The sequence below is a fragment of the Perca fluviatilis genome, chromosome 11 (assembly GCF_010015445.1).
Source record: "Perca fluviatilis chromosome 11, GENO_Pfluv_1.0, whole genome shotgun sequence".
NCBI lineage: Eukaryota > Metazoa > Chordata > Actinopteri > Perciformes > Percidae > Perca > Perca fluviatilis.
This window is the reverse complement of record NC_053122.1, coordinates 27095691-27109075: the sequence shown is the minus strand read 5'-3', so window position 1 is coordinate 27109075 and position 13385 is coordinate 27095691. Positions and strand designations below refer to the sequence as shown.

General features: G+C 43.7%; 1 protein-coding gene across 4 annotated transcripts; it reads left to right on the top strand.

Annotated features, from left to right (window-relative positions):
• The first annotated feature begins 1349 nt into the window (after positions 1–1349).
• Positions 1350–13274, top strand: onecut3b (one cut homeobox 3b). Of its 4 annotated transcripts, none has more exons than XM_039814502.1 (3): positions 1356–2430; positions 7248–7336; positions 11765–11973. In XM_039814502.1, exons 1-3 carry the CDS (start codon positions 1362–1364, stop codon positions 11861–11863), a joined length of 1257 nt encoding a protein of 418 aa, XP_039670436.1. In that variant the 5' UTR covers positions 1356–1361; the 3' UTR covers positions 11864–11973. The 4 variants fall into 4 exon arrangements, with proteins under 4 accessions (XP_039670435.1, XP_039670436.1, XP_039670437.1 ...); XM_039814503.1 differs by having other exon boundaries at positions 11312–11831; XM_039814504.1 differs by having other exon boundaries at positions 7248–7341; positions 11765–11824.
• The last annotated feature ends 111 nt before the right edge of the window (positions 13275–13385 follow it).

The following is a 13385-nucleotide window of genomic DNA, read 5'->3' as shown; positions in this document are numbered from 1 at the left end:
CATGTTCAATACACAATACAACATGAAATATGCTAACAGAAATATAGGCTTCCATTATCAATTTTATTATTATTATTATTATTATTATTATTATTATAAGGCCTATCATTATTGGTAGTATAATCTAAGCTACTATATTCTGAAATGGCATTGTTAAAAAGTTCTTTATAGTTGCGTTACACTACATTTTTAGTGATCCAAATTATTGATTTGACATAAAATCACAAATGACCCATCTGCCTCGGTCAGGAGGATATGTGCTATTTATTTATTTATTTAGGTTATGTGACAAATAGCAGAAGTGCACTTTGCTTTGGACCATCGCTATTTTAGTGTGCCATAGAACAAATATAATTAAGACGATATGATTGGACATTTTTTTGTAAGCGGATCAAATCCCACACCGAACTTCATCTCATGGACTCGGTGAACTTGGCTCCAACCAGAGCAGCGAGCTGTTCTCTTATTGGTCTGCACGCAGCGTTGGGATCCTAACTCACTTTGTGACCTCCTTCACTCCCTCCCAACCTCCCTTACCGGCCTGCGCCATGTCATTAATCTCTGTCAATCAATACTTCGATCAGGTTTATCACTAAGCGCATAAATGCAAAACCATACAGTCCGTGGGAAAACAAAGTTTAGCTGTAAGGAACTCCTGTTTCCAGAAACTGATAACTTACTGTATTTTACCATAGACTGTTAAACATATTCCACGTCAGGCCATCAACTGTCTGATTGTCATGTGTGTACAGATACACGAGAGCTACACGCGCACATACATGCGTCAGATGCCCTAGCCTATATAAAATACGTAGCCTACAACTTCTCAAAACTAAATTAGGCGTGACCATTTCAAACTGAGAGATAGGCGGATGGTGTGAGACATTGTGTTTTCCCCGGGCGCGTTTTCATCCCAGTGGGGATGACCATTAAGAAAACTCTGCTCGTACCCGCCCCACATTTTAAATACATAGAGGCGCGCACCCATCTCTCTGACACGCGGCTCAGCCTGCTCTTAGTGGAAGCGCTGTTGGACCAGAGATGAGATATAGCCCCGGAGAGCTCCCATCCACATGAATGCATAAAGCGCTACAGTACGACGCCGCGAAGACGCTCGGTTCTGCACCTTCCTCAGAACATCAGAACTTATCTGCACCACGCTGGACTGATTGGAGAGTTTTAATCAATGGATTGGCAATCAAACGGTTTGGTAATTTTACCAGGAGGGCTTAGGGGGTAAGAGAGAGCGCGCCTCCCCAAGTGAGCGCGAGAGAAGGAGCGTGAGGGACAGACAGACAGGGGGGAGAGGGTGGGGAGGGTGGGACAGGGGAACGTATATCTTTCCAGCTATGGAGCTCACCATGGAGAACCTTCACAGCGTCTCCTCGCACTCCCAGGCGGGAGACCTCATGAGCTCTCCGCACGCGCGGCCGTCGCCGTCCCCCAGCTCCGCTTCCCGGAATCTGGTCTCACACGCTCCCGGCGCGCGGACAGCCATGGTCTCCGGCATGGCCTCGCTCCTTGAGAACTCCGGTGGGGACTACCGGACGGACCCGTCCGCGCTGTCCGGACACCTGCACCCGTCCATCAGCATGTGCGAGACCGGGATGAGCCTTAGTAACACATACACCACGCTGACCCCTCTGCAGCATCTACCTCCGATATCCACCGTCTCGGATAAGTTTTCCCACCCGCACACTCACCACCATGCTGCCGCCCATCAACGACTCTCCGCCGGGAACGTCAGCGGCAGCTTCACGCTGATGCGGGACGACCACCGGGGGCTCGCCTCCATGGGCAATCTGTACAGTCACTACCCCAAAGAGATGTCCGTGTCCGGTATGGGCCACGGCTCGCTCTCCCCGCTGTCCAGCGGTCTGGGTTCTTTGCACAACTCCCAGCAGCCGCTGTCAGCCTACGGTCCAAGCGCACACCTCTCCACGGAAGCCAAGATGCTCTCTCCGGTGTCAGGGTTTGAGTCCCACGCCTCCATGCTGTCCCGAAGTGACCAAGAGCACCTGGCCAGGAGTTTAGGGGGTCACGGCCACGGTATGATCTCCAACCTCAATGGCATGCACCACCACCCGCACAGTCACCTCCACTCCCAGGCGAACGGCGCGGTAATGCTGGGGGGCCGTGAGAGGCACGGCCACGGAGCCGGGCAGGGAGTAGCAGGGTCAGGCATGCAGGCAGAGGAAATCAACACAAAGGAAGTGGCTCAGCGGATAACGGCCGAGTTAAAACGGTACTCCATCCCGCAGGCCATATTCGCCCAGAGGATCTTGAGCCGATCGCAGGGAACCCTGTCAGACCTGCTACGGAACCCCAAACCCTGGAGTAAGCTCAAGTCAGGCCGGGAGACCTTCAGGAGGATGTGGAAGTGGCTGCAGGAGCCCGAGTTTCAACGGATGTCTGCTCTACGGCTGGCCGGTAAGATACTGTCCTTTCAGTATTATTATTTCACATTTTACAAAACTGATCCGACTGAAGTAGCCTATCAGCCCGGTCACCTTACATTATTATTCTCGTTATTTTCCCAAATTAGTAACAGACACACTAAACTTGCGCAGACTTAAAAAATTCAGCACCACGGACAGTTCAACCGGCTAAAACAAAGCGTGCAGAGGCACAGCGTCTTCACCACTAAAAATAACTCTCCTAAACCTTAAACACATAGGCTATAGATTATTTTTTTTTAAGAGTAAAGTCTAATTGTAGTGAATTTAGAGCTCTGTAAAACAAAGATGTTAATGATCGTTTAGGGCGTGCACATTGGCGTTTACGCGGGCGGTTGTAGACTAAATTTGCAGGTCTATATTTTTGATCGGCACATAGCAAATCGCCATCGATTCACAATAAACCTCGAAATAGTTGCCCTCCCCCGACGCCTTTTTCCCCTCCCTCCCTCTCTCTGTGTCCGACTGTAACACACAGCGGTAGCCTACTGCATGGGCCCACTAGTTGCTCGGGAGAAGCGGGGTGACCCCAGGCTGCTTGATCAATATGCCAGTTCCCACTCTCCCTTTTAAATGTTGCGCACGGATCAATATTCGTATCGGAGCTGAAAGACGCAATAACCACACGGTCTCTATCCGGCTTTGCATTTAGTACTATACGCTGTAGTAAAAGCTCTAAATTTAGAACATAGACAGGTATGATCGCTGGTGTGATGCAGGACAGACGCTTGTGCTATGCTAGTGCTAACAGTGCACACAGATAAGCAAAATGTCACCATGAATATCATCATGATTTCAGTGGATTAAACAAAACTGTAAAACACTGATTATACTTTGCCTTCACCCAGGACACCATTAAAATAAACAGATGTAAATAAAAAAACAACTTTAAGTTAAAACAGGACTTATACTTTTGAAAGTCTACCTCTAATGCTGCCTCTATGATCCCCAGATCTATTTCAAGGCAACCATAAGCTTAAACTGTTCTGATGAAATATTGATTGCTACTGGGAAGGAGATTGCTAACAGGGACCAGTGTAGTTAAGAACATATAGAGCATACAGAGTTTTTCATACTGAAAAACACAAAGGGAATGGGAATTCACTGTTGGTTTCAATAAGTCAGAAAAATAGATATCCAGTAGCCCTAAAATATATCACAGTTCTACCTTTGACATCCTTCTTTTCCAGATGGATATTGCAATGCATCACAGTCAATGCAACAACATTAAATTTAGAAGAACCACTACAGTGTCTTTACATAAGCGATCAAAAGTATATTTTTATGTTTTACTTTAAGACAATGAATCAACCATTTACTTGAATAGATAGATAGATAGATAGATAGATAGATAGATAGATAGATAGATAGAATAGATAGATAGATAGATAGATAGATAGATAGACAGATGAGGATTAGTAGCTGAGGCTGTGAGTGTCATTAATAGTGTAGCTCTGTCCTTTCTGTGTTTGCCTGGCTTTGCACATAGGAGATCAATAAGGCTGTTTCCCCTTCCCAACCCCCTTCTTTCCCAGCTTGGTGCTCTCCCTCTGTTTTTCTTTCACTTTCTCTCTTTCTCTTTCTCTTTCTCTCCCTCCCTCTCTGCAGCATATGACAATAATATACTATTTAACCTGGCAACAGGCAGGCAGGTTGCTTGAGGAGATTGCTCCCCCCCCCCCCCGCCCAAAAAAAAAGGATGAATGAGAGCTGTTTCATAAAGTCAAACAATGCACACAGCCATTTTCGACTCTCCCTGCTCTCTTACCAGACCCATGTTTTTTAATGCCCATCAAACTTGCTTGCGGCATGAAAGATTAATATCAGTCTGCTGTTTCTCATATTTTCTGAAGAATCTGAATGGACTAAATTGGGATGTACAAAACTTTATTCAGACAGGCTTAAGTGCAAAAGCGAGAAAAGCAAAACTGACTGAAAAAGAGGCGGGAGAGGCCATTGATTGAGTGAGGGCAGGCAGGTTTGGGCTTTGTGTGAACAGCCAGATAGAGGCAGGGTAGCGAAAGGATCAATACAGACCTTAATAATTGATAAGTATAAGGGATACAGAGAGGAGAGGGGAAGAAAGAGAGAGTCGGAGAGCGGTGGTGTTAGAGCTTGTAACAGCATCTTCTATGTAAGCAAAGCCAAATCTGTGGTTAACAGCTGAAGACCACACACCTAAACACCACCACAGAGTGGTTTTGAAGAACGCATGTTTATGTCCCAAAACATCATGTGAAATATCAACAACAAAAATCTGACACCAACAAGGATGGTGTAGACTTTCAGTGCTGAAACCCCCCCCCACACCATTTATGAAGCAGGAAAAGAAGCCTCTCTGTAACAAAAGAACTACGCTATTTGTAGTGAAATCAGGGCAGGAAGGCTGGCATTTGAACACAAACATGAAAAGATCAGAGCTTAAGAGCATCTTACAGTAAGCAAAGAGCATTAGAGCGTCCAGTTGCCTATTGAGTCGTAGTAATGGGTGCTTTCTGCTCATGTCAGCGAATCCTCAAAGCAATCCAAGGTTGTGATGTCATTTGATTTTAAAGGTTGCAATGCTTTATGGGGTTTGTAATGCGCCTTTATGGAGGCATTTAAGCAGTTCACCCAGCATGTGTGAGTGCAAGTGCTTCAACATGCACGTGTGTGTGTGTGTGTGTGTGTGTGTGTGTGTGAGACTGGGTTATAGAGTGTGTCTGCACTATACATTGTTCAGGCTTATCTGACTCACTCTGAATCGGTATTGATTTCCTCTCTTCTGCTCTCTTCGGCTCTCTTCGTCTCTCTCTCTCTCTCTCTCTCTCTCTCTCTCTCTCTCTCTCTCTCTCTCTCTCCTTCCTCCCTCCCTCCTTGCCTTCCTCCTTTCTCCCCCTTCTTTCTCTTCTGGCTCTGTACCAGCATCAGCAAAGCAGATCCTTTGCCTTCTACCCTTATTTCATTTCTGCTCTCTGGTCATTTCTCTCTGTAACAGACAGAACTCACTTTGGCACACTGGAGTGAAATATTTTGACACTCTGTATGAATGAGAGTAAATGTACCCAGCCTTAGGAAGGTGTTACAATAAAGCACACTATAGAAAAGCTGTATATAACTTCATTCAAATTGTAAAACAGCCGCAAGCTAAATATTTGAAATGACCTTTCATGACATACAACTGATGAAATTGGATATTTGTGGCAGTTATGACCACAAAGCCCCGTTCTAATGAACCATATCTCATTATTTTAACGTCACCAAACTACATGCAGGGCTGCAACATGAAGTTTAAAAATGAATGTCTGTAATGAGGCTAGGTGGTAGAAATACAATATATGATTACATCCCTCCACTTTGCCCATTGAGTAGCCTATAAATTGCCTTAACTTCTCATGATAAATATTAACATAGATATGTAAACAGGTAGGCAGAGAATAATGTTTTCTGTTAATTCGAGTTCTTAATTTGAAACACAGACTTAGCTTTGGTAAACCTTCATTAATTGCCTCATTTCAGTTTGGAAAAGGCCTCCTGATCTCACACAGCAGCAGACTGGCATTAAAGGTGCCGATTTGTCTGATTATTCAGGATTAAATTTCAAATTTTTTTTAACTTTAACTTTATTATCCCCAAGGAGAAATGTATCACACTGAAACGTGTTGCAAGAGAGAGAGAGAGAGAGAGAGAGAGAGAGAGAGAGAGAGAGAGTGAGTGTGTGTGTGTGTGTGTGTGTGTGTGTGTGTGTGTGTGTGTGTGTGTTAATAATTGCTTATATATCTGAGCAGAGAATCATTTTAGCGACACCTGATTTCTAGTTACATCATTTCCCAGTTAGCCAATTTATTTTATTAAAATGTGAAACCGACACAGACTTCCGTTTAGTTTATTCTCTCTAGCACAATGGGTATTTCTTTTTAAAACGTAGACTGATATTTTAAAAGTTTTATCGTTTAGTTAAAAAAAAAAAGTCTACAACTTCACACACTATGAATTGTCCTTCAAACAACATATCGGTAAAGCAGGCCGCACGTTTCTTAGTATTTAGGCAAAACACTGTTCCTCATCAAATTAAAAGCTGGAATGATAAAACATATTCTGATCATTTAAATAAATAAACCAAATTCCGGGCAAATAAAACCTTTAAAAAGGCCTTGATTGAGGCTTCAATAAAACACCTTGTCCAAAAACAAAAACGCCGAATTTAAACCATCGTCGCTTATAGAAAATGTAATATTTTATAACAGCCTTAGAGGCGAATTGTTTTTTAGGCGCTTCTGAAAAATTGTCCTAAACGCTGTCTCTACATTTCTCTTAACCTTTCCCTCAGTGGCTCGTTTTTAGTTCCGTTTGCACTGACAACTCGTTTTATTCTCTTTAGCAGCAAATGTTAGAAAATAGAATCCTGCGCTCTCTGGATTCAATTGGCCAATTCACTCTGAGTTGTTTTGGAGTGAATGAACACCATTTGGTTAGGTGGGGAAAAGGAGAGGAATAAAAACACGGTTTATAGACTACAAGCCAATATCTGATAGGCTGTAAAGCTGCCGATCACTCGTCTCAACAGGACAACACAGGCTTTCCATTGACAAATAAACGAAAGCTTTCAAATAATCCAATCCTAATCAATTGAGAGGATTCTTTAGGACGGTTTGGTTTCACCCGCTGCTGAGTGTTAATGCGGGTGGGGGTTGATGGCGTTTTCCTTTCCCAGCAATGAAAAGGCCTATAATATGATCAATATAATCAATAACCGTACATCTGAGAGGTGTGACAGAGAGTGATTGACGCCAAACTGTTTCTCGCCTGCAGTAGTCCGCCCAGGTCGGGAGAGGGCCCGCCTCACCGGACACAAAGCCCGATCTCATCCGTCCGTCCAGGCGTCGACTAGCAGCAGCACGGTGCGGTTAGTTCACCGTCTGCCACCCCCACACACACACACATACACATCTGCACACACACACACACACACACACACACACACACACACAAAAACACACATCTGCACACACACACACACACACACAAAAAAATAAAAAAAAAAAAACACACACACAAACACACACAAAAAAAAAACACACACACTCGTTTGTTAAGTTAAGAAACATAATGCACTCCTGCAACTATAAAGTAATAGATTTCTATTTATATTGGTATTAGGCAGTCTGCCTTTTGAGGATAGGCCTATAGCAGTCATATCAAACCTGCTTTTTCATTTCACAATTCACCACATCACAGATTATAGACCGATAGATTCACTCTGATAGCTTGAGGACAGCTGCCATCTGAGAATCTCAAGTTACTGCACATTCACCATTTCAAAACACACCAGACAGAGTGTCTTCAGACCAAATCCTATTAACTGGAGCCTGAAGTCAGCGTCATTTAGCCTGTAACACTTGTAATCTATTGTGTTTACTATAAATAATGACTAATGAAAATTTTAAGTCCTTCTCTTGTCTCAAACATGGGTTTTTTTTCTGATCGTTACTGCACTTGGATGTTTGAGCTTCACTGTGCAGGATGATGTATGTGCAGAGTTGAAAACCTTCCTCTTTCATCTGCTGAAGGAGGACAGTATGTGTTTACCTGAGCCAATCGTGGGTCAATATGCAAATATACAAGTTGGATGTGGAAACTTGAAGCCTCCAGTCCAACTAAAGTTAGATGGACTTTTCAGTGAAGGAGGAGACAGTATGTGTGTGGTATAATATTTTGAAATGAAAAATACTTGCATATTCATAGATTTGGGATATTTCTATGAAGGAGAGGATGTCATTTCAAGAGTTTTTATTTTGTGTGAAAAAAACCCGCTATGTCTTTTTATACTTCTTAAAAAACGCCTGGAAGGAGATTTTTAAAGAAATTGACTGAATATGAAAGATTGTTGTCCAATCAAGCAATTTTTGTCAGCCAGCTCGCTCATAGCTGCAGCTTTCTACCAAGCTATCACATGTACTGTAATATAACAGACAAGAGTCAACCATCATCCATAAGTGCACAGTCTTACAGACAGTGGAAGGCAGAGTAAAAAACAGCAGACACTTAAGATATGGCAGAGCGGCTCTTAAAGGAGGCACGAGTACAACTTAACATGCTGCACATCCTGTGATTTAATCTTTGGATCAGCAAGAGGTTGACATTAAGCTAAGTACCTTTAGCATCATTGACACCAGGACATATGGAAGAGACGACACAAGCACGTGCCACTTGAGACTGCTGCTTGTCTCTTCAGAAAAGCCCATTTAGTAACGAGGCAACTAAAGATAGCCAACAACGCTGTGGTTCTCGTCTCAAGAGAGCTCGATCTAATGAGCAGCTCCTTCTTTACCTTCCCTGTGGTCCTATTCATTGCTGTGAGAGGGGATGTTCAGGGGTCTCATTTGAAATGGGTCGATGGATTATTTGAAATATGTATTGAACAGGCCCAGGCCTTGTGCTATCTCCTTGGTTCCACTTGGTTGCTCCTGCAGGCCTCAGAGCTGCGGTTGCATTTGAGCTGATGGAGGAGAACCAGAGTGGTGTTGGCATTGTGAAATAGCCAGTAGGCCTAGCACAAGTTGTTCGAAAACAAGCATTACATATTAAATTATCACTATATTAGCACTAGCATTCAGTCATTACATTAGGGAGTATTGAGTTTGGTTTGAGACAGCACTTAGAGAGCCGCGAGGAGATTCTGGCATGGCTGGGCCTGAACCAATTGAATAAACGTTCCATGAAATGGTTCTGAAGTGCGGATCAATCAATATGGGGGCTATCAATCTGAGGGCAAATTAAAACAATTGAGAAAAACAACAAGAGGGAAACAGTTGAAGAAGTCCAGAAGGTATCTGTGCAGGCTCTAATGCAGGGACAAACATATAACCTATACACTCTGCTGAGGAAAACATCTTAATTATGCTGTGCTTGCAGTATCAAAGCATGAACAATGGCAATCCAAACACATGCACGCTCACACACAGGCATGCATACACATGTGCACATGCATATTGATCTCCCCCTCACAGTCAAATCGGTTTACTGCTGTTGTCTAAACCTGCTGTAAAGTCATCAATCATTTGCATATACACCACCTCCACACTGCAGCCAGCCTTTACTCCCCCCTCTCCCTCCTTCACTCCCCTCACCCTTTTCTTTTTGTCCTTCCTTTCGCTCCCACACATGTGCACAAACACTCCAAGACTGGGACTGGGAATATAATTCTTCACGTTGTTGGTTTCTTTTACGCACGCCAGCAGACCGCATCTCATGCACGCGTGCTTTTTGTAAAAAAAATAATTCGTGACGAATTATGAAAGACATTCCTTTGTCCTCCTCCAGAGCCAGAGCTCTAATGCTGGATGACTGTCACTCTTTCCCGCCACATGTCCTTTGTTCTTCCACAGATAAACAATTTCTTCTACGTCTGTCTGTCACAAAGCGCGCTCCAGGGCTATACTCCCCAATATGAGGCCGCAGACACACACACACACACACACACACACACACACACACACACACACACACACACACACACACACACACACACACACACACCTCGGTCCCGCGGATCGATGGGGATCGATCGGGTGGGGAAGGGAGCCCTGATTACTGGACCACGTGTTCAGGAGAAAACCGCGGAAAATCGATCATTGCAGCTTTTTAGGGCAGCAGAACAGAACAGACTCCCTTCAGTCTCCACAGCTATAGAGCCGAGCCTACTGATGGTGCATCCAGGCACGGCACACCACTTCTTTGTCAGCATTTTACATCATCACGCTCCTCCAGTTTCAACAAGACACACAGACCCACAGTGTAAACTATTTATCCACCATAACCTCTTTTTTTTAAGAGAACTCTACATTAGACAAGCAGAATAAAATGGAACCTAATTTTGCCCACGTGTTAATAACAAAAACTCACCTTCTCTACATTTGGAAAACTTTAAAGGACCTTATTGGTGTTTTTGCGTGTTAGCCCATCATCCACAAACTCAGTGTAATCATACAACCCACTTTACATTACTGATGACCGTGTTCCAAGCCTTCTGGAAGTTTTTAGATTGATTTCCTATCCTCTAGGCGGCCATATGGTTTCACTTCATTTCACTGCACTTTGATAATCAACTTGTAGAGATTTGAAACTTGCTTGAAATAGGGAATCCATGCCGATGAACAATTAGGTTTATTAACGTTTTTTTTTTTTCATGTTCTACTGCAGATGTTAGCAGTAGAAACTATCCATTGTTTAGCATTCAAGGACAGTTCGACATCTTGGTCCTCAACTGCTGCAAAGTATGATTTGCATCCACAAAGTATTTAATAAATATAAACAAGTAGCAGATACTTGTTTGTCATTTCTTCTGTACAACAAGTGAGTCTAAAATCTCAGTGTTCTTCAACACACACACACACACACACACACACACACACACACACACACACACACACACACACACACATTAAGAGTTTTCTACTACTTGTTTAAAATATGGACTTTGATGAGAACATTGAGATAACGGTTAGCTGTGAAGCAAGTTTTAGATGTCCTCAACTTGATTGTCATACCACAATGAATGCTAAATGGAAAAGGCTGCCTGGAAGGTAAGAAATCAATCTAAAAACTTTTAGTGTACTTTGGCAAATAGCAATAAGATATACAATATTCTAAAGGCTGAAACTTGCATATGCAACTGTTAGCTAATGGCCATTAAAAAATCCCAAGGGTGATCTGGTACTCCGCTTGGAACGCACTGATTTAGACGAGATTGAACGTCTTTTGAAAGTCGAATCTGAAACTCTGAGAGACGTTTTAATTTGGTGTTTTTCCCTCACCAGTGTCGACTCACTGACTCGTTGCTCTTCTTTCTGCCTTTCCATTCTCTCTTTTTTTAGCCTGCATTCCCTCCTGTTACCCTCCCCTTTTGTTCATTTGAAATCCAAATGTGTTCCTTTTTACCTGTATGATATAAAGTCATGATGTATATTTACATTTTAACAGTGAGCTAAACACTTTAAACTGAAAAATTACAACTCATATACACAAAAACATGCATGCACTCAAACACCTGCACTGGTCCATTTTTTTTACCATCTGTTTTGCCCATCAGCCATTTTAATTGTCATTCTTAAATTCTTTAGCATTTCCCTTTATGCCATAATTAGGCGTCTAATTAGGCATCCCACCCTTATCTTATAGCCATATGTTGCATTATTTGTTAGTTCCCACTCAATGTTGGGTTTTGTATTGTTTTGTAAGGATCCTAGAATATAAATAAAAATAAAACACCTTCCTTTTGTTCTGTCCTCCCTCTTCCTTTCCTCTGTCCCTTCCCTTCCTCTCTCCAGCATGTAAACGTAAGGAGGAGGACCGAGGACGGGACCGCAACCAGGTGCCAAAGAAGCAGCGACTGGTCTTCACCGACCTGCAGCGTCGCACTTTGGTAGCCATCTTCAGAGAGAACCGCCGCCCCTCCAAGGAGATGCAGATCACCATCTCCCAGCAGCTGGGCCTCGAGCTCTCCACCGTCTCCAACTTCTTTATGAACTCACGCCGCCGCTGTACGGACCGCTGGGACACAGAGGAGCACAATCACGGGGTGCATGGCCACGTGCACACTCCTCATGGAAACAGCAACAACAACAACAACAACTCACCGATCCAACCTGGTACCTCCTGTGCAGCCACTTTCTCTAAGGCCTGACGGTGGCAGGACGGATGGTTGAACAGATGCATGGAGGATGGAGGCGGGGGGGGGTGTTTTTCACTAAAGCGCTCCTGCAGAGCTACAGGGTGTTTAGCTTCAGACCACTCATCTGATTCATCTGCTCAGAGTGCTGATGACTTGTGCAGATGAATCAGATCTTCTCAATGCTCCATGTGTTTTCTTTCAATCTGAATGTTACTCTTAGGGGTTAACACGCATTTCAAATTGTGGTTCTTCAAACCAAAGATCCAGTAGCTTTAAGAGAGGTGCCCTGAAACAACCACACAGTGGCTCTGAGTAAATCCAACTGAAAACCAAAGGAAATCCATCTACACTAAACCGCACTGTGGGTCTGTGTTGAAGCCTTGAAAGGGGGAGGTTTTGCTTTAGGATCCTCTGCTGATTGTCAGGATGTAAACACACCAAAGAATCACTCATGACAGGGAACAGATAGCTTTAAGACAGGAAAACCTTGAGCAGCCGCTCGTTGGTCTTCCCAAATCAGCCAGAAATCAGACAGTGGATGTGTCTGCCGGGCCGTGATCGACCACTCCTCATTTCAGTTACAGACACTGAGGCTGATTGAGAGGTACGCTTGTGTGTCAAGTGTCTGTTAGATGCTCTCGGCAGGTCCTTTGACCCGCTAACCACATACCACTTTTCGCGGCTCTGCGTCACTGCAGGCGTGTGTGTACGTGTGCGTAATGTTCACATGCTTCGGGTTGCTTCTGGGGGTGTAATTCCTCTGCAGTGATTCGGTCCTGCTCCACGTCAGAGTAACAGTGCCACCTGCTGTCCATTAAAACCACATCTAAACAAGTTCGAGCATGTAGGTGCACCTCAGTTGTCCAGCAGGCCTACCTCAACACAGTGTAGCCTGCATTGTAGATTTCTATTAGGATAAAGATACCAATACTCTATATAAGCAGGAGTGTAGACCCTGCAAACAGCAAACAAACTGAGACACAATGATAAGACATGATTACTCACAATACCCTTTGATACACATTTGAATGTTTGTTTCTTAAGACTCGTTGTACGGCAACATGGCCATAGACTGTGTAGCCACTTGAGAGGTTATTTTCAGGTTAAAAAAAAGGAGAACAATCAAACAGGGATGACACTCCCCACATTTAAAAAGTGTCATGCTCGAATGTAGGGAGTGAGGGAGGGTGGGGGGTTTGCTCTGTTCTAGTGGCCAAACGCAGAGGTCAAATGTCACAATATAGGATCCTGAGTGCCAATGATGTTTGCCTCTTTAT

Coding starts and splice junctions, on each gene's coding strand:
- onecut3b (XM_039814501.1), top strand. CDS start 1,350: ATGGAGCTCACCATGGAGAACCTTCACAGCGTCTCCTCGCACTCCCAG. Junction 2,431..11,764: donor GTCTGCTCTACGGCTGGCCG/GTAAGATACTGT, acceptor TCCTCTCTCCAG/CATGTAAACGTAAGGAGGAG.